The 26,358-nt window shown below is 38.7% G+C and overlaps 1 protein-coding gene across 1 annotated transcript in view; it reads right to left on the minus strand.

Annotated features, from left to right (window-relative positions):
* The window catches only part of LOC5575778 (TLD domain-containing protein 2), a 635,746-nt gene extending 612,325 nt beyond the window's left edge, over nucleotides 1-23,421 (minus strand). Inside the window, exon 1 of the mRNA XM_021850058.1 lies at nucleotides 22,677-23,421. Within this exon, the coding sequence (XP_021705750.1) occupies nucleotides 22,677-22,678 (2 nt within the window). The 5' untranslated portion in view covers nucleotides 22,679-23,421. The remainder of the gene's footprint in view (nucleotides 1-22,676) is intronic.
* Between the last annotated feature and the right edge of the window lie 2,937 nt (nucleotides 23,422-26,358).

Raw genomic sequence — 26,358 nt, forward strand, 5'->3', positions numbered from 1 at the left:
TGGAAAACAATTCCAAATCGATGTAGAAAATTTACTGGTATCGACTTTTTATCTTTTGGATGCTTTGGGATTTGACGTTTTAGCATTCGACGTTTTGTTTTTCTGAAGATCGATTAAAATATTTTGTCCGTAAGCCCTAAATTTTATAGAGAAAATAAAAATATGCAATATTCCGCCCAGTACTGTATGTTCTTTGTGATATAAAAGAAAATAGTACTTTCATAAACAAAAATGTTATTTTTCCACGAGACGAAACAATTGCATCCAAATAAGCTGTTTAAAATTTGGTGTAATTTCATTTAAAAACACTATATAACTATTTTTTGACAAAATTTTAAACTATTCGGGACCTTCGGGAAGCGTTTCGAATGTTAGGTTTAGTCTATTATTGATCAAAATGTATTCAGTTTCTGCTAAGGTCACGTTATTTTACCATTTTTCTGTCATAAACACGCGAATAACTCATAACATTTTCACGTTCATGGCATACATATATTGAAAACATTAATAAAAATATGAATTTTTGAGTGTTTTTGAAAAGAAGGGTGTTTCGGTCTCACGGTTCAAGGGAGTGGTCGGATTTTCCCAAAACCTGAGCGCTTTCCACATATAATACCTGGATGGCTCACCCAAATCTAAGACAAACCCGTGAAGGTCGTTTCTACGTTTGCACTTTTCTTCTGCCACTTTATGTGAATTGACCCGTAAACTCCGCATTATTGTTTTGCACACACACTTCATTGATGAATTTTTGATATTCATGTCTTGTATCCTTCCTTAAAACAGCCTAGCACGTGCTGATCCCAAGCAATGCAAAACAGCTTACAGAAAAACCATCTTGAAGAAGTAAAACAAATGCAAAAAAAACCTCACCATCTGTCATCGCGCTACTAAACAGCAGGGACCAAGTAAAACCAATTCCTCCTTGAAACAAAAACATGAGCGAGAAATTCTTTGCAAAGCAACCGGAAAGAGCTGCTGGCCAGGGTGGGGTGCATTTTTTTCTGGTTTGGCCCTTTCAACGAACCCACCCCAGAATGACAGTGCTGAAATCGAACGGAAATGATGACGGTTAAAAGAGGCTGACTCCTACGCAATTTTCTCTGGTGGAAAGGTTTGTTGTTTCAATGTTTGTTTTTTTTTTCCTTTTTTTTGTGGGATACTGCTCAAGTGAAAACGAAAGCTACTTTGAAACATATTAATCACAATCTGCCTCATCGTTTCATGTTTGGGTCGGGCCAAACGAGTGGAAATGTTTGTTTAAAAAATGAAACTTTATCGGGCTTTGATTCATTATTAGCGTGGAGAAGGCCGGATGGTAAAGTGAAAAGCTTCGTTATTCCATCCGAACAGATTAAAGTTTTCTTGCGTGAAAAAATCATTCTCGTTCGCATCAACGCACGCATTGCTCGACGAAAGGTTTCAAATAAATATTATTCCTGACTCTAATGGTCGGTTGGCTTGCGACGCAATTTGCTAGGATGATTAAAACAAAGCAACAGTTTTGGCTCGACATATGAAAAGCTATAGCAAGGATAGCAGAGTCACATAGACAAATACCATGCGTCTCCTTCTGACATGTTGAAAGAAAAGCACCCACATATACTGATATGATGTGAGCTCTTTTCATCAACCGAACATTAAAGCTTTAGGACATCAAACACACACGTTCAGCTCAATGTTGCCACAGACAAGGTGTATCCATCAGGACAACCAAATATATCCCCTTATCGAGGCTGGATTCAGCTTCAGAGCAGCTTCATAGATGTGAAAAAATGGATTTGTCAAATACGGACCACCTAAAATGTGGTCCTATTATCGATTCGGATCATTATCACATTATAGCCAAGTGTTTCACACGGTTATCCAACGTCACGAGTTCCTGTAATCAGAACGATACGCTTCAATATTAACCGCATGTCAACGAATGACAATACCGCGATGCAACGCTGCATGGATCAAGGAATCTTTCCGGATGTATAGAAGCGACAGAAATTGGTGCTACTACCAAAGGCGGGAAAATCGCCAGGTGACCCGTCGGCGTATAGACTTATCTGTCTACTAGATACGACGGACAAGTTGTTGGAGAGGTTGATCCTCAACAGGCTGGTACCGTATACGGAAGGTGCGGACGGCCTGTCCAACAACCAGTTTGGATTCAGGAAAGGTAAATCTACTCTGGGCGCTATCCAGTGGGTCGTTCAGGTCTGAGGTGGCAATCGAGCATAAAAGGAGCGACATCCGTTACTGCGCGGTTGTCACTCTGGATGTGAAGAATGCGTTCAACAGCGCAAGCTGGGAAGCGATAGTCCACACACTTCGCTGTCTCAAAGTACCGGTGCAGTTGTACAAGCTTTTAAAAAGCTATTTTGATGGCAGGATTTTACTGTATGACACAGAGGAGGGGCAGAAAAGCGTTCGAATTACCGCGGAAGTACCTCAAGGTTCAATTCTGGGCCCGATGTTATGGAATACGATGTACGATGACGGACTGAGGCTGCCTCTTCCGACGAGTGTTAAGATTGTTGGGTTCGTCGACAGCATCACCCTAGTGGTCTATGGCGAATCGAAGGAGGAAGTTGAGTTGACAGTAGCACACTCTATTTCCATAGTAGATGAATGGATAAGGTCTACAGAATTTGGATTGGCCCTTCACAAAACAAGTGTCCAAGCGATCCCTTAAGCATCTTGGGGTAATGATCGATGACAAGCTCAGCTTCGCTAGGCACGTTGAATATGCCTGTAAAAGGGCATCTACGGCTATAACGGCACTATCTAGGATGATGTCTAACAGCTCTGCTGTAATTTCCAAAAAAACGCAAGCTTCTGGCAAGCGTGGCGCTATCCATATTAAGGTATAGAGGACCAATCTGGTCAAAAGCGCTTAGAACGAGCAGAAACCTAAAGCGGTTGGAAAGCACGTACAGGATCATGTGCTTAAGAATAGCAAGCGCATACCGAACGGTTTCTGAAGAGGTCGTGTGCATCATAGCCGGAATGACGCCCAGCGGGCTCATCGTCAAGAAAGATGTTCAATGCTTCAACCAAAGAGGTACCAGAGGAGTCCGCGACGCGTGTAAAGAGGCAACGATCAGAAGTTGGCAGCAGGATAACTCCGCTAAGGGTAGATGGACCCATCGGCTAATACCAAATGTGTCAGATTGGTATGAAAAAAACCATGGTGAAGTGAACTTCCACCTGACGCAGTTTCTGTCAGGACATGGTTGCTTTAGACAGTACCTGCATAGGTTCGGGCACTCAGAATCTCTTGCGTTCCCCGATTGGAGCATGTCGTATTCGATTGCCAGCGTTTCATTGTAGTGAGAAATCGCATGACCACTACTTGCGGAGGGAACACGTCTCCGAACAATGTAATCCAGAGAATGTGTGCGGATGCCTAGTGCTGGAATGCAGTAACTACGACTGTCACTCACATTATGTTACAATTGCAGCGTCTATGGCGCGTCGACCAAAAGTTGATTGCAGAGGATATCCCTGCCAAGGCTGGTCCCATGTAACGTTGTCCAAGTCGGCTAGTAGAAGCAGTTTGCCTAAGCTACTTGTGTTACATATATTAAGTGCTATGTGTACTGGTAATATTCGTGCATTATGCACACCACATGAGCAATTAAGCGTAAATCACTGACCTACAGTTCATGGGCTGTTTCTAGTAGATCGTCGGGGATGCGGCATCCCAACATTCCCTGAAATATCTTCTCAGGGGTCTGGTTGCAGATTTCCCCGTTGTTAAAAAACAGCACTGATAGCAGCTAGACGAGCAGTTGGAAGGAATCAGCGTTTCTGGATATGTCAACTACTCGTGGGACCTTCTTCGTGAAGCTGCGACCACAACGTTAAGGGATGTGATTGATACTGAACAGGGCGAAGGCGAAACGACTGGTTTGATGAAGAGTGTCAGAGAGTGACAGACGTGAAGCATACCCCTAGAAGCCATTTGCATGTGGGCGTCACCCGGCAGAACCGAGAGCGGTTCAGGGCAGTGCAGTGAGAGCTGAAGAAAAGCACTACGAATAGATAGCATAAACCGGAACGACATGCGAAGATTGTATGCAACGATCAACGGCGTGTAGCACTATACCATAACAATTGGGTCCAAACATTTTTAATGAACTCTTGTTTTTATTAAGTAATACAAAAAAACGTGCTCTTGCAACTACTTAAGCAATTTTTCCAACTCAAATAACGGCTATAACATATTTAAATTTTAACTTAAAAAATAATTCCAATTATGAACCTTGACACTTTCGATCATGTTTGACGTTCACGTTGTCGACAAAAATGCAATAGGGCTTAAAGTTTTAACACTGGGGTTGTTCCTATCTGACATTTCGGGAGGGACACGGAAAACAAAATATGCCCAATATTTGAGTTTAAATCAAGCAGTGTGACAAAATCTCAAAAATCGTAAAAAATGTTTTTTGAAGTAAAACTAACGAAAATGATTTGGAAATTAAATAAACATATGTTTTTGGCCTAAACTTAGGCGTTTAGTACTAAAATTGGCACAGGGCTTTATGACCGTATTCCCGCTAAGTGCAGTGATTGAGAGGGGAATTTGCTGACCGATAAAATGGCGGTGGCTGCCAGCTCGAAGGACCCCTTTCAGTAGTTGTTAAACGGTGGAAGATAAACATAGCGAAAAACAGGGTGAACATAAACGATGACGGTCAATCTGTGGACCAACTGACCATAGAATAGCTAAATGCGATCTGAAGAACTGTAGGCCTGTTTAATTGTTCGACGACTACCAGGCTGGTTTTCGGGCCGGTCGCTCGACAACGGACCAGGTTTACATTTTGCGAAAGATCTTGGATTGATTCCGATGTCTGAACACTATTTGTTCCGGTTTTCTGGCGGAACTAATTAGGCTGATACGGCCAATGCTGGAATGGCGTAAATGAAAACGGTATTATCATTACCCGGTCAACCAGTCAGTGATTTTCGTTAGCGATCGATATCGATCTGGTTAGAATTGTTAACGATCACCGTCGTTGGACAAAGATCTATCTAAAATTGTGAAGACTGGTTGGTCGGGTAGACGGTTGCTCCTTGGCTTTCTAGGTGATATCGACTCCATTGGAATCGTGAAGAGGCTTTCGTGCCTTTGAGGCCGGATGCAATAAGGATGGACATGATCATTAACCCCTCTACCGGCAGCTTCATTTTTTACCGCAAAGTTCAAATTCAAATCGTTATAACTTTTTTGTTTTTCAATATTTTTGCACCATTTTTTCACAAGTTCTCAAAAAACTCTTCTAGTTTAAGGATCTGTATTGATACTGATCATTGGTCATATGGTTTTGAAGATATTCCAAAATTCCTTGGGGGACCGACCCGTAACCAGAACTCCCCGTTAATTTCTCAGGCCACAGAATTTCAATCGGATTCAGATATTCACTCTTCGGAACAATATATTAATGAGAGTATGTTGTGAAAAAATGAAGCAATTTGGTGTAGCCGTCTTTAAGTAATGAGCATTTAGGTTTCTGGAACCACGCTGGCCAAATAAAGATCTTAAAAACTTCAAAAAACATCATATCGTAATTTTCAGATATCTCCCAGAATTCTTAATTGATTTGTATGATTTTTTCAGAGTAGCTCTTTATTACCTGGCATTATATAGCCCACGTTATATTTTTTTTAAATTGATCAAACACAAAATGACCGCCAAAGACATTTTATATGGAAAATGTCGGTCCCCCAAGAAACATCGGAATATCTTTAAAACCAGATCACCAGTGATCAATATCGACACGGATTCCTAAACCAGAAGAGTGCTGTAAACATTCAACATTTCTCGAGACGTTCCTTTCGCTTCCATGGTCAGCAGTCAATTGATTTGTCTACACTCATCCGCTACCGTCATCTTTTAAACACAGCACGACTGGTAAAATTAACATCGAGACACAAAGAGTTTAGAATGTAAGTCATATGACACGATGACATTTTCATGAATCATAAATTAAGCATAGCATTCTGAAATCGCCGATCGTAAACAAGGAGTATAGTTTAATCTTACTTGTTATGTCGGTTATGACACACATACAGTGAGAGCAGTTTTTTTTACGAAAAATGATGGAAATAAACAAACCGGTTCTGGTGACGTAATCGTGGTCAGCTAGTAGAAGCATTAACCTAAGAATGCTAATGTCGCTGCTGTTCGTGTTACCAACATCTAGTTTGCCACGAACTGACAGCGTGAGTACCGGGCCTCAAAGTGTCAAAATAATTTTAAAAACCAAAACAACGACATTGTATTGAACAAACAATGAAGAAACATAATTTAAGGTAATAATAATTAAAATCAGTTTTGTGACAACAGCGCTACTAGCGTTCTACTACTAATATTTCTATTGGTCAGCTGCATTCAGTCGACATTTTTTTGCTGCACGTTCGTTTGACCGCCCGTCATGAGAATGATGAATGCAAAGACTGTCGAATGTCAACGAAAACGTATCAACAACCGTGGTTGCTAACAACACTGGTACTCAAAAGTTATATCAAGTGATTGAAAAAGCAAATATTATTTAGCATGTAAAATACGCCTGACTTCAGTGTGCTCGTCACTTGATGCGGATGTCGGAAGGAAGATTTGTCAGGTAGAAGTCGACGACTTTGTGGAAGGCCACGAAATTGCTGCTTAACGACATAGGAATCCTAAATGTTAAAGGCAACTGATGAAGTATCGCCTAAAGACCGACGAATATTAAGCTCTACGATACGCCAATTAGGCATTTGACGGCGAAATTCTCTCTCTTTCGCTCTTCAACGAAACTTGAATACAATGAAGCCAGTACCTGTCAACTTTGACAGGAACTGGCACCGTTGTTTTCAGATTTCCCGGAGGTGGGAAAGAGAGCGATTTTATGATGACGTCACCGTGCAATGGGCAATGGAAATGCAATTGGTCGGTGTTCAGACAGACCGAGCTAGATGATATTTTGTTGTTCTAAAAATATGTTAAGAACTCCATCAATACTATTTTTCGACGTTATTTTGATATAGATGCATTATTAAATAGATAAGTTTCATGATAACAGCAAAAAAAACAGCAAAACTAGATATTTCAAATGATTTTCGTACGTTTTTCTGACACCATGAAAAAATCACTTGGTTCAGGCTGTCCTAACACCGACCAATTGGTGTCAAAGTAGATAAATGGTGAAACTGTGTAGCAGTTTACATCCAATAGGCTCTTAGGATATTCAAAATCTAAAAACTAGGTCTTGTAATTTTCCAATATTCTCATGTTTTCTTCTTTTTGACATAACCTCCCAACTGAAAATGACGTTTGAATTTTTTGGGAACCAGACGAACAGGTCCTGACAAAATGTGCATGGTTGTGATGATTATCACATAAAAATAGAGATATCGTGTCATCATTGAATATCAAACAACCCTTAAATAGTATAGCAATCATGTTGAGGTATTTCATCAACTAGGAAAAGTAAAAATAGATCAAATGGGTTGATTTTACGTAAATATAAACGGCAACGTATAATGTCAACTATTAGAAAGTCAGATTTTGATGCGCGTTTGGTTCCTGGCTTATTAACTAAAGAATCAGCGTGAATTTGACAACTATACCCATACACTAAGCCGGAGAGGGTGAATTATGATCGATGAATCCCATCCACAAAACTTCATTTAAGTAATGATCGACGCAGGCTGGTTCGAGGTATGCTGCCTGAAGCCAAATGACAGTTGCTGGTACCCTGGTAGCTCAAGAGAGAGTGGTATAGGATTAAAAGAGGAGAAAAAAATCGAGTCCTTCGTAGAAAGAAAGGGAAACACAAAGAAAGTGAAGAGTTGAAAAGATTTTATGTAACGCACACTCAAAAAAGAGTTCATGAAAAAGTGAACTCTCGAAAACTTATTCTAACAGACTCAAGTCAAAAAAGTATACAAACTTACTTTATCGATTCTACGTGTTTCGCAGACGAAATTCTACACGTTGCGCTCTGAACCAACTCGATTTTTCACTTTTAAAACGTTTAATTTCCGGATTTACAAAACGACGAAAGTAAGATTCTCAACTTTCGCAACCTAACCACTACTTTCGTCGCCCCGCTGTATGGAGAGACAAAGTGACTTAACCACGAATCAAAACAAAACACTACTTGAGCCGATTTTACACTGGTAGAAAAACGTCGAAAGTAACTGAATAAATCGGCTTATCATTTTGTAATTTTTTTTTTTTTTTGTGGGAAATAACAGGAACTCCCTAGTTTTTGAACGCGAGCTTAATGTATGCAAAATTTAAGCGATGTAGACGGCGAAAAAAATTTAAAAAGTTGATTAATTTTAAAACAGTTTTAAAAGACAGGTTGTGATTCTTCTGAATTAATTTTCACAAAACCATATGAAAGTTACTTACGTCGATTTGAAAAAGTAATCGAGAACTGTCAAAAATACACCGTGAGTAGGGTGTCCCATTTTTCCTCGACCATCAAGGGTTTGGGCTCCCTCTAAATTCGAAGTTTCCTTTTGTTCTACATATACTTTTTACAAAGTTTCAGCTCAATCCATTGAAATCTCGAGCATCGCAATGAGTTTTTAGAAATCTGGTACTTTGAATATATTGTGCATAAATTTGCATGCGAACATCTTGCATGCAAGAAAAATCTACGCAGTGTGCGGTGATATTTCGAATGAAAACTGACATCTAATATGTCTGACAACAGAACACATTTGGGAACGGCATTTATACAGTCGACTCTCCACATCTCGATGTTCTACATCTCGATATCTCTCCCTATGTCGATGATTTTTTTCGGTCCCTTCACTCTGCATACATTTTCACTCTCCATATCTCGATATCTCCACATCTCGATGTGATTTTCGTTCCCAATTTTCTCTCCGTATGTCGATATGCCCATTATCAAAGGTTACTAGACTAGATTTTAGAGATTCAAAACAATTTGCGAAGCCGAAATGACATCTGTTTGTTTTTGATTTTCCTGGCAACGAGGTGATTTTCAATCTAGTATTCGTTAAAAATTTGTTCTATATCTCGATCTCTCCCTATCTCGATGGTCCCTTCGATATCGAGATGTGGAGAGGCGACTGTAGTGGCACAATTGCATTCTTAATTAAAAAGCTAATAATATTTATTAATTTCAGCATCTGAAGACATGTTTGGTTATTGGAGTGAAGGGTCGTCTGTCAGGACCAATAATCAGAAGACGTGTGCATTACAGAATCGAGATAAGGATAGTTTTGGATATTCTAACGATCGACAGCATGCTCTAACAGCAAATACTTATGTTTAGAAGTTTTAGTTAGTCTATTTCTATGTTTGTATCAGTTTGAATCTAGAAATAAACAACAATTTAATTATATGAAACCTCGTTCACTTCTAACAACACACAAGATGAAACATTAATGGGTTATACTTTTTTATCATGAAATCACTATTGACTAAATTAGTTCGTACGTTAGGTACGTCACGCAAAAAAAGACTGGTTTTCGAAACAACCTCTTCTCCCGTATGTCATAAATTTTATATGGAATCATCAAACATTTTGTATGGATCAACACGCTTTGCAAACGATAAGTCGGTTTCTGAATCATATGAACGAATCGATGCTCTCAGGTTTAGATGATGAAAAGTTGGAGGTCTGATAATTAAGTGAAAACAGGATTGCAGTACGTTGTACGGGGAATATAAATGTGTTGGGGGTTCAGTAGATACATCTAAATTAATATTGAGGTCTTAGACAATAAATTCTTCGACAGATTAATGAATAGAAATATTAGATTTAGAACGCTAGAGGCGCTGTGTGTCCCATACTGTGGCTGTGATGGTGATGAATCAACCACAGTAGCCTTGATTTTTATTGGCGCGATCCAACGGTACGCAAAGTGTCAAATTGATTGTTTTGTTTTTAACTTATGTGTTGGCGCGGGAAGAGAGGTAAAATGACCTCTGTCCCCGGAACAACTACGGATGGAAAACTCACATGATAAGAAATCTTTTGAGTCGCAGTTCGACGTTCTCAATTGGCCGTAATTTGAATTACATGGAAGCTTTCGTGTGTCCCACGAACGCAAGCGATACGCACCATACCTTGTGAGGGCTAAATCTACGAGCGACCTAGAATAGTGAAGAAGCATTTTAATATTTCAGTCGTATGTATGACTAATCATCCATTTAACACAATAATCACCTGTGCAACAGTACACCTAATCGAGACCCAGACAACCAAAATGTACGTATAATGAAATCACCTGGAGGCTTTATATGTGCAAAATTTTACTTATAAGATGTCGCGAAAAGGCCTTCTACGTACAAAAGTGGAGGCGATATGCGTGCATATATTATGTGATGAATAATAACATACAATGCGAGTGTATAAATATTCCACCGAACTAACCTGTGATCTTAAGCGACTTAACTTATGATAACAAATGTTGATTTGACAGCTGATACGGATTGATTCGACTTACTTTGTACGAGTGTACGAGACGAAACAAAATGTATAAATGAACCCAGAAAAGAAGTGTTTTATGCGAGGAATCTCATAAATCTGACGAGTTTATCCACGGTGTTTTGCGGGTTTGATGTAATTAGTATGAATAAACGAGTTGTAACGTTAACTTTCATGCGATTTCTGGTTGTCTGGGGATTATCTTCTGTAGGTAGAATATAATTTTCAGGACACACGAAAAACTATTTGTTTCAACAAGCCACGAAAGGCGCGCGAAGGCAAGAAAACCGTACGGGGTAAATGTTTTGGTTCTGAAAGCAGGTTGCTATGGTGCAATTTAAAAAAAGTGACACTTTGAGTACCACATCCAAAAACCACATACTAGATGTTGGTCACAGCATTAGCAGCGACAATGGCGGTCTAATCTTTATGTCTATTGATTAATGTTTCCATTGAAGAACATGTCCGCAGCATACACGACCTATCACTCCAATAATTAAACGTTTCTTCAGATGCTGAAATTAATAAATATAATAAGTTTTTTTAAAGAATGCAATTGCACTATAAATGCCGTTCCCAAACGTGTTCTGTTGTCAAATATATTTGATGTTTGTTTTCATTTGAAAAATCACCGCACACTGCGTGAATTTTTCTTGCATGCAAGATGATCGCATGCAATTTTATGCCCAAAGTATTCAAAGTACCAGATTTTTAAAAACTCATTGCGATGCTCGAGATTTCAATGGATTGAGCTGAAACTTTGCAGAAAGTATATGTAGAACAAAAAGAAACTTTAAATTTAAAGGGAGCCCAAATCCTTGACGGTCGTGGAAAAATGGGACACCCTAATGGTTATATTACCGGAGATAAATTTTCGGGTATTGAGCATTTTGCACCTTATTAGACTACTGTGCAGAAAATTTTTGCACAGTGAACATTTGCACACCTCGCACATACACTCACATTACCGCTTGACAACGTGCTTGGATACTAACTTTTCTATTTTTGTTTTGATTTTGCGCGAACGGTTAGCATTTTATAATTGACTTATTCACCGATTAACTAAATTCACTCCGTCCAGGAATGCAACCCGAACATTGCAAGAAACGCCATGGGAAGAATGCCCCAGTACTAAATTATAGTTAACGATTTAGTTCGTCCCTCAACGTGGAGTACTCGGGTGAACCGATAGATAGTGCCTAATGTGAAGTTAATGCAAGGGTTTTTCTCAAACCTCATAACGCCTAAATTTGCCATTTTTGATACCCGCCCACCTCCACTTTTTGTATTTTTTATAATAACTGTAACATTTAGGAACACTTGCCCACCCCCTTCACCGTTATGCAATTTGTAAATGGGCCCGAAGATCTTTCGTTAGGAGGAACACCAAATCGCTAATCGATTACGCCCTGAACTTGCGGGAAACAGATCTGATTCCGAAGACGATTTTGATGATGATCATTCTGGATCCAGCAAACAATAGCTTCCCAAAGGAAAACTTCCCGATGAGCTAAACGGCTGCTGGCTATTGGTTGCCGTTCACGATTTCACGGAGCATTCGTCAGGAAAATAAATTTTAGCGGGGTGTAGCTGGCAATATGGTGAATATTTTTTACTAAATGCTGGTCGCTTTCAAATAAACATAACAATAAAGAAGTTATGATGCAATCTGTTTGATTGCTTTGAATTATTTTGAAACGTCATAAACAGGTTTCAAAGCATACGCCTGCTGATGTTAGTGGGTGTGCAAATTGTATCTTACCCTTGAATAATTTCATTAGAATCTAAAAATTTGTGCAACGATCAATACTATTGGGCTCGTTAACCAAACCCCAATTTGAAATTTCAGTGAACCATGTAGTAATTGCTGCTGTCCAATGTGTTAAGAGAAATTGTCACAAAATCTATTCAACACAATTTATTTGTCACATTTTGTCGACTCACAAAACGCGGCGCAACTGCAGAATATCTTAATCTTGATTTCTTTATCAACTCCTTCAATAATCATTTTTTTTTTTTGAATATTTATGTTTTGGATCATACACACTTAAATTATTTCAACGACCTCAGTAAAACTTTTCGCCGAGAACCCAACAGCTGAGAATTCGGTAATTTGAATGCCGAATCTCGGTACTTATTTTACCGAGATTTCGGCAATTCAATTTTTTGCCGAGATCTCGGCGAACGTTAGATCTCGGTAAAAGTTTTACCGAGAATCGTCAAATTATTACCGAGATATCAGCTGTTGGGTTCTCGGCGAATCCGTTTAAGTGTACAACAATATCAATCACAGAAAGAAAAATCCATGTAAATTTCAGCGTAAAATCATGCACATGAAGGGAATGCCAGAAATGTCGCAAATTTACAAAACACATCGTGTAAAATTACATCAACATCATGTAAGTTTCCGCTATACATCGTGTAATCTAGCATGGACTCTAACCGATTACGTGACAATTGGCAGAAATGTACATGATGTTGATGTAATTTTACACGATGTGTCATGTCAATTTGCAACAAATCTGGCATTCCCTTTATGTGCACGATTTTTTCTGTGATAATATAAGAAGCTTAAAGAATTTGTGTACAAAAAATAATTGGAACCTTTGGTTTCCAGAATATACATAAACAGTTAAAAAAAGAATTTCTAACTTTTGCCAAGATATCTTCAACCTTCCCAAAATGATGGTTCGCTTGCTTGAGCTTGATTGGCCGCCCGTGGTTACTACTCCCAAATCAGCTGCACTTACACAAGGAACCAACTAGATGACTGCTAGGGACTAACAAGCATCCTCAATAATCTTCAATTTTAGGCCACAATGACGTCTGCCAATAATAGATCGGATATACTGTAGCGGTATTTGCAAGAGTAATAATTTAAGGATATTTTGTTGCGGTAGAAGTATAATAAAAAGCAAACAAACAGCAATATAGATTAAATTACGTTTCACACGAACAGTAGTATGGACCGATGCACGAGTACACTATTTGACGTTTGAGCGGTGCCATGTTATTTACGTGATCATGGCAACGAGTGAATTCGGCACCGCTCAAAAGTCAAATTAGTGAACTCGTGCATTGATCCATAGCAGTTCAATGGATCAATGCATGAGTTCACTATTTGACGTTTGAGCGGTGCTGTGTTATTTACGTGACCATGGAAACTAGTGAATTCGGCACCGCTCAAACGTCAAATTCGTGAACTCGTGCATCGGTCCATTGCATTGAACTTGCATGCAATGGTGAACCCGAATCACTCGCAAATAAACTCTTCATCAAGCTTCACTCGTACAAGTTATCGTTCACTCACTTGGCTCGAGCATAACTCATCTCATGAAGCATGCGCCGGGGGTCTTTGGGATTGAGTATGCTCTCCCGTCGGGACCACTTGTCGTTAGATTTAAAGAATAAGACGTTAAGGAAAAGAATAGCTAAATCTGAAATGTTTGAGAGGGAAAAGGACAACATTCACTGATCGGCTCAAGGGATACTCGGGAACCGTGAGCTACCTTCATGTATACATAAACGTTCTCAGAACTAGGCGACGCATTTATATAAACATGATCTAGTTCACGGTGTATTTTTGCTTGTTGACGAGTTCATGACTGTTGTTCACGGATACGAGAACGGATTTTTTTCTGTGCGTCATTCGATGACCACGAAAGGATTTGCTATTAATTGAAAAAAAAAATGCGACCCAAAATGCGGCTGGTCTCGAGTTTTCTATAATAGTACAACAGATTAACCCGCAGTTCTTATGGAACAGGCCGTCAAAGAAAATGAGTTTTCCGACAATGATCGCATCAACCTGACCACTTCTAAGCATTTTTTAAAACGTTTCCGAAACCCTCATTACAACTCTTTCGGTGTGAATTGGTAGATGATAAGGCAGTGCATAAATGTAAACAGGCAGACATGAGGACATTATAAGACGAGCGCGCTATCAGTTAAGACTGTGGATAATATGTAAATTTCCCTCCTTTTTTCTCCTAGCATCATTGCATCACTATAATCACTACTATCTTCGAATTTGTGAGACAGAAAATTGAATCATTTTTCTTGAATTTTGTCTTTTAAAATCCTATGCTTGATGAAAAACCTTCGGCAATTCCTTCACAAATACCGCAAACATGGCTTTCTGATATAACACGTTGCAATAAAAGAAAATGATTCCTGGAATAGAGTTTTCCGACTAAAGAATGATATATTTCTATGTATACTGAAAACCTGATATCCCAGATTTCCTACTGAGTACTGTAAAAGTGAAATACACGTTATAAAGTTCGACGATGCATGTTTGCCTATTTATTCGTTTGTTTGCCACTGAAAAAAAAAAGCATTACGATCAATCTTACACTCAAACAAATCATTTGTTGTTATTTGCTTTTGAAGACACATTTCGTAGAAAATTATGTATTCTACCCCAACCGATAGGTTTAGAATTTAGAAAACCACACTAAAATAGGAGCCTCTTTTTGAACTTCCCCTTCATTCCCACTGGATAACACTTATTATATGAAACATTAAAAAAATATGTATCGTGACGTACTTCAAGGACAATTTTTTCCATCGCACCTTTTTTTAATTCACAAACAAATTTCTTTAAATGCACTAAATCTCTAAAAAATTGTAATGTAATATTTACAAAGAATTCGTACATTGAGTTTCAATGATTGTTCTCAATACAGAATAAATTAATTTAAATTTAAAATGTTTTTGCAATAAAACCTGGAGATAAAATTGTATCACGAAGCCGGTTACATACTAGCTATGAAACTGTTTAGTTGCTGAAAACATCGAGTTTTTTTTTTGTAGTTCAAACGTAAGATTTCGTTATAAAAACTCGAAATTTATTTTATGTGCAATAATTGATCAACCACTATGTATAAATAAGTTCACACTTACAAATATGGCAGTTCCACTGCTTCATATTTCGTTTATTGTATTAAGAAATCGTGAAATGAGCAAACCCATTTAATGACAAGGGGCACGCTAGCTAAAGCCATCAACCAACTTCGTGAACAAGACCCGTATTTACAATATCTTTAAGCTTTAGTGAAAACATCAAAATCTCTTTTGTGTGAGCCCATTGTCCTCCGGTGTCCCGAGTAAAAGTCAATGACAATACTTAATAAAATCTACGTTCTTGATAACAGTGCTTGCTTCTGCGTTGTCTTAAAAATCAAAACACTATATCGAAGTGTAGAATTTTATATTTTGGAGTTATCGTGCATTTTTCAAGGTTTTAAACTTGAAATGTGTTTTCATCCAACCTTCCTAACACATTTTGCGAACTTTCTCAAGATGTTAAAAAATCAAATTACCGAATATTGGCGCTTATTATGCCAAAGACAATATTTTTTTTTGTGAAATCACTGTAATCCATTCCTCGGGCATTCGAGCGTGTTGTACCATCACAGAAGAAGGATTTTCACATGTGTCCTTCCTCATGAAAAAGAATGACAACGTAGGTCGTGATGACATCTACCGAAGCCTCCCGTCATCCTCCCGATTCCCGTCTAACTGATGGGAATCACTTTTTTCCTCTTCACGCTCTATAAACCCAAACCGATAATAACCCTTTTGTTTTTGCGAACAACAGACGATATCAGCACCAAGGCAGCCAGCAGGGAGGGTCACTTTTTCCTTTACTTGCGTATGGTATGCTATGTAGCGTCAAGGCAAATAGTGCTGGCACTCGTAAGTCATGTTTTTTATTTTGTTTTTTCTCTCGTGTAATAACTGTAAATTGTCATTCACTTGTTTGTATGGAGGAAATTCCAGCACAGCAGGGAAAGACAAAACACCCCCACAAAAATGTAGGATGAAGTTGGTTGGTGGATTGTAGAGTGTGGAAAATAATGGCGGAGTTCGTTTGAATAGGGAAAGTGTGATCGCCAAGTGGAATAGATGACAGCCGATATTATTCTTAAAGCTGTAAGTTGCCCATGTCATTTTTGAAACCATATCATATGAAGTTCATTATGGCAAATACCTTAAATAAATCATTCGCAGCTAAGCGTTCAAATAATTGTTTGTGGGTATACGCGTACAGATATCTAGTTTTTAGAGATGGATCCGAGAATATTCCTGTGTACGGAGTTATTCCGGTTGGTCACTGGGTCAAGTCGGGTAAAAGAGGGGACTCGACAAGTTATCTTTATTTATTTGCAATGATAATTATTTTAATTTGCATAAATGATCAAGATCTGATATTCAGCATTAAAAATTAAAAGTTCTGGACCGTTTAGAATGTACAGGATGTGGTCACTTGGGCTTAATGCCCTGAAGAACCGGCTATAGGTTCAATAGATACTAAACCGTTTCATTTCTCGAAAAGTAGAGATCAAACATAATAGTTCACTAAATGCATTTCCATAAACTTGGCACAGATGTTTAGATACAAATTAGCTTCTTTATAATAACGTTGAGACGTTTCGGGAACCCGAAACAGATCATTTGTAGGATCAATCAAATGCAAGAAACATAATTATCCAATTCATTTTGTCGAAAAAAACATGTTTTCAATTTAATTAACCTAACTTAACCTAAATATAGAAAGCATTAATCGTGGCAATTTAAGATTGTAACGATTTTTGCCTGAAATTATTAATTATTTTATTTGACATTTCATTACTCTTTTTCCTTGTTTGAAGTGCCGCATTTTCCCGTGAAGTTTTGGGAATTATATATTCACCAAAAAGGGTGACAAATAAGAATGTGAGAACTATCGAGCGATCACCATTCTTAACGCAGCCTATAAAGTGCTTTCCCAAATCATCTTCCGCCGCCTATCGCCACTAGCAAGCAGATTTGTGGGAAGTTATCAAGCCAGCTTTGTGGACGGGCTCTTTATGTTGCGGCAGATCCTCCAAAAGTGTCTCGACTATCAAGTCCCTACACACCTATTCACACCTCAAACCGGCCTATGATACCATCGACCGCGAAGAGCTATGGCAGATTATAGATGAGAATGGTTTTCCCGGGAAACTGACGAGACTGATCAAAGCAACGATGGATAGTGTACAGTGCTGTGTGAAGATATCGGACCCGTATGAAACACGCAAAGGACTTCGACAAGGCGTTGAACTTTCCTGCCTCCTGTTCAATATTGCGCTAGAAGGTGTTGCGAGGTGGTGGACGAATTTGTCTACCTTGGATCATTGATAACGTCGGATACCAACTGCAGCAGAGAAATTCGAAGACGTATCATTGCCGGAAGTCGTGTGTACTACGGACTCCACAAGACGTGGACAATGCTCGAAGAGGACCTGCAAGCGCTAGGAGTTTTTGAACGACGACTTGCGCTTAGGACGATCTTCGGCGGAGTATGTGAGGCTTATGGAGGAGAAGAATGAACCACGAGCTTGCGCAACTCTACGGTGAACCCAGTATCCAGAAAGTCGCCAAAGCTGGAAGGGTATGATGGGCGGGACACGTTGTGAGAATGGCGGATAACAATCCCGAAATAATGGTGTTCACCTTAATCCCGGCCGGTACAAGTCGAAGGGGAGCGCAACATGCTAGGTGGTTTGACAAAGTGGAGCAGGATCTTGGAAGTGAGGGGCGATCGAGAAATTTGAGGTTAGCAGCCATGGACTGAGTTAGTTGGCGTAACATTGTGGCGCAGGTCATGTCTTGAAGGATGTAGAGCCAGCAAAAGTAAGTAAGTAAGTAGTATATTCACCAAAATCCAAGAAGATCTTGCCAATCAAAGATATTATCAGACATCCACTAAACATCACATCCACAGGCTGTTGAATATTTTAAGATGAAGATAAATCGAAGCCAAACTATAAACTTAATCGATTGGTCATCACCCAGCTAGTAATTAATCGATTAAGGTTTCAACTTTAACGGATGTTTGGTTCTCCAGATAAGTGCTCTTGAAAATTTGAAGTTTGGCTTTGATTCATTTTCACCTTAACCGACTTAATAATGAGCTACTTAAGGTGAAGATGAATCGAAGCCAAACATCCAATTTTTAAGAGCACGGAAATGGAGAACCAAACTTTCGTTTAAGCTGAAAAGTTAATCGATTGATCACTAGCTGGTGGTGACCAATCGATTAGGTTTTCAGCTCAAACGGATGTTTGGTTCTCCAGATCCGTGCTCTTGAAAATTTGAATTTTGGCTTCGATCCATCTTCACCGTAAGAGATACATGATATACATGATATCTACTAGGGCAGTGACCAGTTAACAGACCGGCTATTACCCTAAGATCCCTTTTTTCTAAATTATGTATAGCCTGGGCTTTTGAACCACTGGGCCTTATAAATCCTTTTGCTTGTCTTGATGTATTCCATGGTATTCCAGTTGGATTCTACCATAGACATTTCCCAAGATTTAAGTTTTGCTCTCAGAGCGCACTCTGAAACTCCACAAAATGGCTCGGGACCAATAAAATTCATTCCACAATGGTCGGGTATCTAGTAAAAAGTAACTACGTTCCTACTGGCCAATTGTTCCAGAGAAAGAATGCATTCCCACACTAGCTTCGACTGACAAGTGAATGTCTTCTGCGCATTTGGAGCTGCCTGGTTATCCGAAAAAATACAGATTTTAGCAAATCTGTATTTCCTTTCAATACAGATATTCGCACATTCTATAATTGCTTGAAGTTCTGCTTGAAAAACAGTGGAACTTTGCCCCAGCACTTTGTTGATTCTAGAACCAAAAACTCCGGCTCCTGTATGTTCACCAATCTTAGACCCATCTGTGTAGAAACCAATAGAACCTGGACGGCCCACCAGGCTCCCATACACAATATCGGCTTAATTTAACTACTTTGAAAGGAGCATCATAGTTTGCCTTCATTGTCATCCAGTCTTCTACTGTCTTTATCTCTGAGTTCAGATTGAAGTCCCTGATGATTTTTAAATGTCCTACCAAATTTCCATCCAATATTTCATTATAACGGATAAACTATAAGGCACTTTTTGCTGCTTGCAGTTTGACAAAATGATGTATCTTCTTCTTCTTGGCATAACGTTCTCACCGGGACAGAGCCTGCTTCTCAGCTTAGTGTTCTTATGAGTAATTTCACAGTTACTAACTGATAGCTTTCTTTGCCAAAGTTTCGCATTCGTATATCGTGTGGCATGCCCAGGGAAGTCAAGGAAATTTTCTTTACGAAAAGATCCTGGACCGACTAGGAATCGAACCCAGACACCTTCAGCATGGCTTTGCTTTGTAGCCGCGGACAAAAACCACTCGGCTAAGGAAGGTCCTTAGCCTTAGGTCCTTAGGTCCTAAGGTGATGTATAGGTATACCTATTATAATATATTAATATTAAGAGGGGCATCTAAAGCCGATGACGTAACGACATAGGAAGTATTATTTTTTTGTAGTTAATATAAACAAAATGTGTTACAATTTAAACAGATTGGAAATCTTTAGTCTAGTAATAATTCTCTTTTGCAAAACAGAAAAAAAAACTATCCTGATTGTCAATAGTTTCGAAGACCCCCTGAGAAGTAGTCACGGGCCCCTAGGAGTCCGCAGACCACTGGTTGGGAAACCCTGCATTGAGGGGATGATAAGTTATGCGACATTTGTATAAAAAGTTACAGAAAATATCGAATTAAGAAGGTAAGCTTACATAGAAGACTGAAACAGATAGAATCGGGTTGATTCCCCAGTTTCATCGAGTTCGAGAAGTATTGACTACCAAGTGATCAAAGTATTATGCATGGTGCAAAAAATTCGTGCGCCAACGATATCAAAAACCCGCATAGATCGTTTCAGTGGTTTCAAATCGGTTCAGTAAACTTTGCGCGATCATTCCTTGGACAATCAGGAATAATCGCGCAGAAGAAACCAAAACGATTTGAAGTAACTGCGACGATCTACAAGCATTTTTAGAAGTTTTCAAGATTGTCGTCGCCATGAATAATCGCGCAATGCACAGTATGCTAGATTTAATGGATCACGTATTTAACCCCTCTACCGGCAGCTTCATTTTTTAATACTAAAAATATATTCAAATCGCGATAACTTTTTTTTGTTTCTCAATATTTTTACACCATTATTTCACAAGACCTCAAAAAACTCTTCTAGTTTGAGGATCCGTGTCAGCATTAATAACACAGCGTAACAAAAATGACATTTTTGCGTGTCTCAAGGATCAAATTATGTGTCTCTAGTAGATTTGGGGTTGCTGAATCTGGTGCCACTTTCAGAAATGTTCCAGCACGTCACAATTTTTAGCTACAGGTCGCCAAAGTTGTATAAAACACTGGTTTTATTCATGTGTACATGAAATTTAAAGTACAATTTATCAAATTTTTTTGTAATCTAATCCACCCAACATGCAAAATAGAACTTTAACTTTCATTTCAGACATAATTTGATTGAAATTGCGCGATTAAATTTCGATTAAACCGATTTTTTTAACATGCTTGCAGTCTCTATACAAAATTCTTCGTTTCTTCTATATGGCAAAATACAAAAATTCTCTAAACCATTAAACAATAACTTTTCCGCATCGAAAGTATTACAAACTTTGATGATAAGTATTGTTATACACATAAAGTTTGAGTTCTGTGGCAAATTAAGCCAATATATTACCTTACAAGCTGGCAAACTTGCATGCAAGTTGGCTGAAATAGTCATTTTTTGCATTTCCAACAGTCAATATCTCAAAAACTAGACGTGCTATGATATTTCTGAAAACGGCAATGGATTCAGCAACCCTTAATTAAGTGAATAGTGGTATTTTGGAGCTGGAGACAAAAACGTGTTCTGCAGTGTAATTGGTGATCTAGTTATTAAGATATTCCGATGTTTCTTGGGGGACCAGCATTCTCCATACAAAATGTCTTTGGCGGCCATTTTGTTTTTGGTCAATTTATCAAAAAAATAAAATGTGTAATATACAATTCCAGGTAATAAGGAGCTACTCTGAAAAAATCATACAAATCGGTTCAGTATTCTTGAAGAAATCTGAATATTACGATATTAGGTTTTTCAGAGTTTTCAAAATCTTTATTTGTCCAGGGTGGTAGCAGGAACATAAATGCTCATTACTCAAAAACGGCTGCACCAAATTGCTTCATTTTTTCAAAACATACTCGCATTAATGTATCATTCCGAGGAGTGAATATCCGAATACGATGAAAATTCTGTAGCTTGAGATATTTACGTGAGTTATGGCTACGCGTCGGTCCCCCAAGGAATTTCAGAATATCTGCGGATCCAGATGACCAATGATCAATATCGACACATATTCTAAAACCAGAAGAGTTTTTTGAGAGCTTGGGAAAAAATGGTGCAAAAACATTGATGAACAAAAAAATTATCGCGGTTTGAATATTTTTTTAGCGGTAAAAAAATGAAGCTGCCGGTAGAGGGGTTAATCTAGTTGGGGTAAATATTGAGATACGGAATATCGAGTAAGGAAGAGTTGATTGTAGTTTATACGAATAATTTGTATTCCATGTAATGGATTTCCCATGCAAGTTTCACCGAACTACTTAATTAATACTTTATGTGTATAGCATTCAACTCGTGCTAGCGCATATGTCGAACCAATCAATAATCATCATTTTCAAGAGGATTCTCAAACAAACGCGAAACGTAGTCAGTGGGTGGTAAAAATGTTACACAATATAAGAGCTCAAATATGTATGATAGGAAGTTCTTAGTGTCCCGCACTCAGTACAGTGGAATCGTCCACTACTCGACTCGACTTCACCGCAGCGAACAGCACAAATCAATAATCACTGTAAACATACATCTGTTGACTCTTAGAAGCTGAAACAAATAGAGAACACACAAAAATGTGCAATCGAAGCATCAACCGGTCACTTTTAGTATACTTGCAGTTGTTGGCGATATGATATCATTTGTGTAGCTATTGGTCGTGTGGATGTGAGTTCTAGAGAATGATGGTGTTCTATCGTGTGGTGTGTGCATTGAATAGAACGTGTTATCACAACGGAGGTTCTCTTTCTCTCGAAGGGTTAGAAGACAAAAAACGATACACAGTATCACTCCAAACAGACTCAGCTCTCTCTGTTTCCCATGCACAGCTCTCTGCAAAGTTGTTATTTTCTGCTGATCAATTCCTTCCGCTCATTCCACTTTCTGCTTTCTCTATATCCAACGCATGTATACACACATTCTATAATTCATTCTGACATTATTGGAGAAAAACGTAATACATACATTCCAATGGACATTTTTTCACGATAACTTGTTTTCTACTGTGATGGAACTTACATTTTAATTAATCGCGCTTCACTCAGCTAAACGTGTAGGCTCTGAACTGAGATAGAGCCGTTTGTGCGTTCGACGAGATGACGGCCAATATTGACGACACTGCAAATTGATTTTTTTCTTCTCTGCTGTCACCACTTTTTTTTTTCTTCTCAAGCACGATTTGATGTTTCACTTTTCCACTTTCCGACTCTTGTGTATATGCACTTAATGACTTCTTATTCAACCGCGAATCAATAACACTCGGAACGAGAACCACACATATACAAGGTTGAACTCCTTCACAAGGAATCAATCGATTTACTTATTTTCTCTATCACTAGTTGTCACTCATTGAGGAATTGACATCTGTCAGGAACGTAGGCAACTAGAACTGCAAAAATCACCTTCTTACAACCCGCTTAAAACCAAACTCACACAATTCGATTCGACCGCACAGCCAGGCAGAAAACCAAAATCCGAAATAGACAAACGCCGGAACCGATCGAGCTGGGCAGATACAAATGTCCTTCCTGTCTGGCCACTTTCACCTTGTCCTTCGCGGAAGAGTACCAAAAGAGATATAGCCTTCGATAGCACACTCTTTTCCTCCTTGAGTGAGGGGGGGCTTATCAGCAAGTTGCAAAATCTACCCCACACCCCTGTCAAAGTTGCAAGAAAAGCACAACCCGGGGTAACACACACAAAATCCGAAAACAACCACGAAACGGTTCTAAGCCAGAGCAGCTGGTTGAATGCCACTTGAATCACGTTCGAATAGCAACTGCAAACCTTCAGCTATCCGTTCCAGGCTTGTCTTGACTTGAATGCTACATCACCCAAATGAGTGCGCGGTCCAGTGAGAGGAAAATCGGAACGGAAAAAAGCAAGAAGAACACACCGACTGATAGGAAAGAGCACCATGTCTCGGAAATGCTTCTACTCCAGAAAAATTAGTCCATCTAACGGTGTAGATGCAGAGCACCTCGTGTCTTTACTCCTTCGGAGAAAAGCGTGCTCTTGAAGTTGTCTTGCACTGGCAAAACACCATGCAATCAAGTACGGATCTCACGGGAATGAGTGCCCTAGTTTTCTCAATACTCATAGATCTCGGAGTTCTGCCGTTTGAGGGAGGGACCACTTCCCAGAAGGATTAAAGAGAAACGTTGCGTAATAATTGGAACCGTGTTGAATTTTGATAACTCTTGAAGCACATCCTGAGGATAGTTTATCAACCGCCTGTTGAAAGATTAAACACAGTTGTTATCGATTTATTGACAAATGAAAAGGATATAGGGCGTGTGGTTTTGCTGATAATGTAGAATTGGCAATCCTTCTTTGATATTGATTTTGTCAATCCAAAAATTGCATCAATTTACATGGATCGTTCATAATAAGCATGTACAGAATTGAGCAGTAATCGTCAGGAACGCAATATAAATGCACTATCATGTTAAAAGAGATTTACAATTAGGGTATAGCTGACAAATACAAGATGAGAAAATAACGAATGAAACTTGCAAGTACAATTTAAAGCCTATCCAAATTTTCTTGACGATAGTATAAACTCAGAGCCAGCTCGATGTTGTTCTGCTATCGTCTTTTTTCACCGAGAAAAGTCAATAAGTTTTACATTATACGTTGCACGAATATTAACGCACCTTGGGATGAGAGCAAGAATCTATCCACGAATTTTCTATTGGTTTTTACAATCAGGATTGTTTTATGCTTTTTGCATAAAAATATATATTCATTGATAAGCTATTAGTTGTTACACCTATTAAACATCAGAGATAAGTCGAACTTTTCTTGGCCAAGTGATAACTCCAAGGTGGGTAAACAAACATTTCTGAGGGATCAACAACTTTTAACAAGAAAATACAACGCAGATTGAGAAAAACGCTGTAAATGGATGACACCCTGGAAGTTTGACAAATTCTAAATAGCTAAACAAGAAGGTGTACCAATAAAATCAAAATTTGTGATTCTAATGTAATTTTCCAGATCATTGCGCTAGTCGTTTTGTATGTGATAAATTGAAATGTGTTTCAAGCACTAGTCTTTAAACTGATGTTTAGAGACAGCGCTAATTTTTTTTTCTATCTCTAGGAACAAGATTTTTAGCCCTAAGCTAGTCCATCTCGGGACCAACGGCTGTACTTCCCTTCCAAAGGAAGTTGTAATTGAAAATTTTAGTGACTATCTCGGGAATGGGATTCGATCCCAGGTCTACAGCGTGAGAGGCGTATGTTCTATTTAACCACTACACCAAGCCCATCCCCTACTGCGCTAATTGTTGATTAGATGATTTGGCAAAATAACGCGTGATTCCTTTTTTTTTCATAACATTATCTATTGAGCTCCTGATTGGAATAACATGCACTTTATCAACTGGGGCAAAACGATCAATTTTAACCTTCGGGCTGTCGCGCTGTTGTACTTCGTACAACAGCTGAGATTTACATGCTATCGTTTCGCAACAAATAGTAGCTCATGCAACAAGTTGCAGAATGATTATTTTTACAGCACGAGTTGCACTTTTATCCAACGAGGCTTGCCGAGTTGAATAATTACGATGAGTGCTGTAAAAATCGAATTCTGCCACGAGGAGCGTACAACATTGTTTGCAATTTCTTAGAAAACCACTTGGGATATTAGAAATAACATAGCATTTACAATTATTTCACAGTTTCTGAATTAGTGATACATTACATATAGTCCACTGTAAATCGATGCGGGGAAAGGTGGGCCATTCCTTGTTTTGGATGTAACAAAAGTTTAACTTCTATAAAAAAATCTCTTTTGTTACACTTAACATTAAGTCGATTTGGGAACTGGAAATAATTTGCGCACTTTCAAACTGCATAGCAAAATTTTTGGCTTTTAACGCGGAATTTGGTTTTTGAGGCTTTTATTTTAATTTTAGATATTTTCCAGATATGATTAGAACAGTTTTGCTACTTTTCCCCGAAAGTCGTTTCCTCGACAGCCAGTTCCTCGAATGTCAGTTCCCCGAATAGTACGTATGTATTCCCGAAAAGTTGTTGGCCCTCATAATTGTCAGAACTATACTGCCATGAATCGCAAGTAAGTCACATCCGCATTTTCGCCAAAATTAAGTGGAGTTCAGTTTTCACCATATATTCCAATGCTCTTTTAGCTGCATCAATGATACAATATAATTTGTTTGGAAATATTAAGAAAAAACAGCAAGTCAAATTGTCCCATATTGAAAAGTAACCACTTATCAGTCCCACTACAGAATTCCGCACCGTGTAACACTAAAAAGAACCTCGTTCTTATCATCTTTATATTTTTCTCGGACAGATATTATAGTGATATGCAAATTGTGAAAGTTTCTTAAGGACATATAGGAAGGAATCCCTATCATGGCAGTGAAAATGGCTTCCCCACATATACAAACACATTTCTGGAAGTCCACATTATTTCTCAAAATATTTCACTTACCTATACTACGTTCACTCTCAAATTGCTAACGAGACATCAGAACACTATTGTCTCACGATTTCCGTAGTTTTAACACTAGTAGCTGGTGGAAATTTCATGAGCCGTGCTAATTTCCAACGCGGACGTTTAACTTTGCTACAATTGTTTACACTTATCCGCCTGCGAACGAAGAACACTTTTCGCCGAATTTTACCACTTTCACTAAACGTAGAACCTCCAACACAGTTTACTTTCACTA

The sequence above is a fragment of the Aedes aegypti genome, chromosome 3 (assembly GCF_002204515.2).
Source record: "Aedes aegypti strain LVP_AGWG chromosome 3, AaegL5.0 Primary Assembly, whole genome shotgun sequence".
In the NCBI taxonomy this organism is placed as follows: Eukaryota; Metazoa; Arthropoda; class Insecta; order Diptera; family Culicidae; genus Aedes; species Aedes aegypti.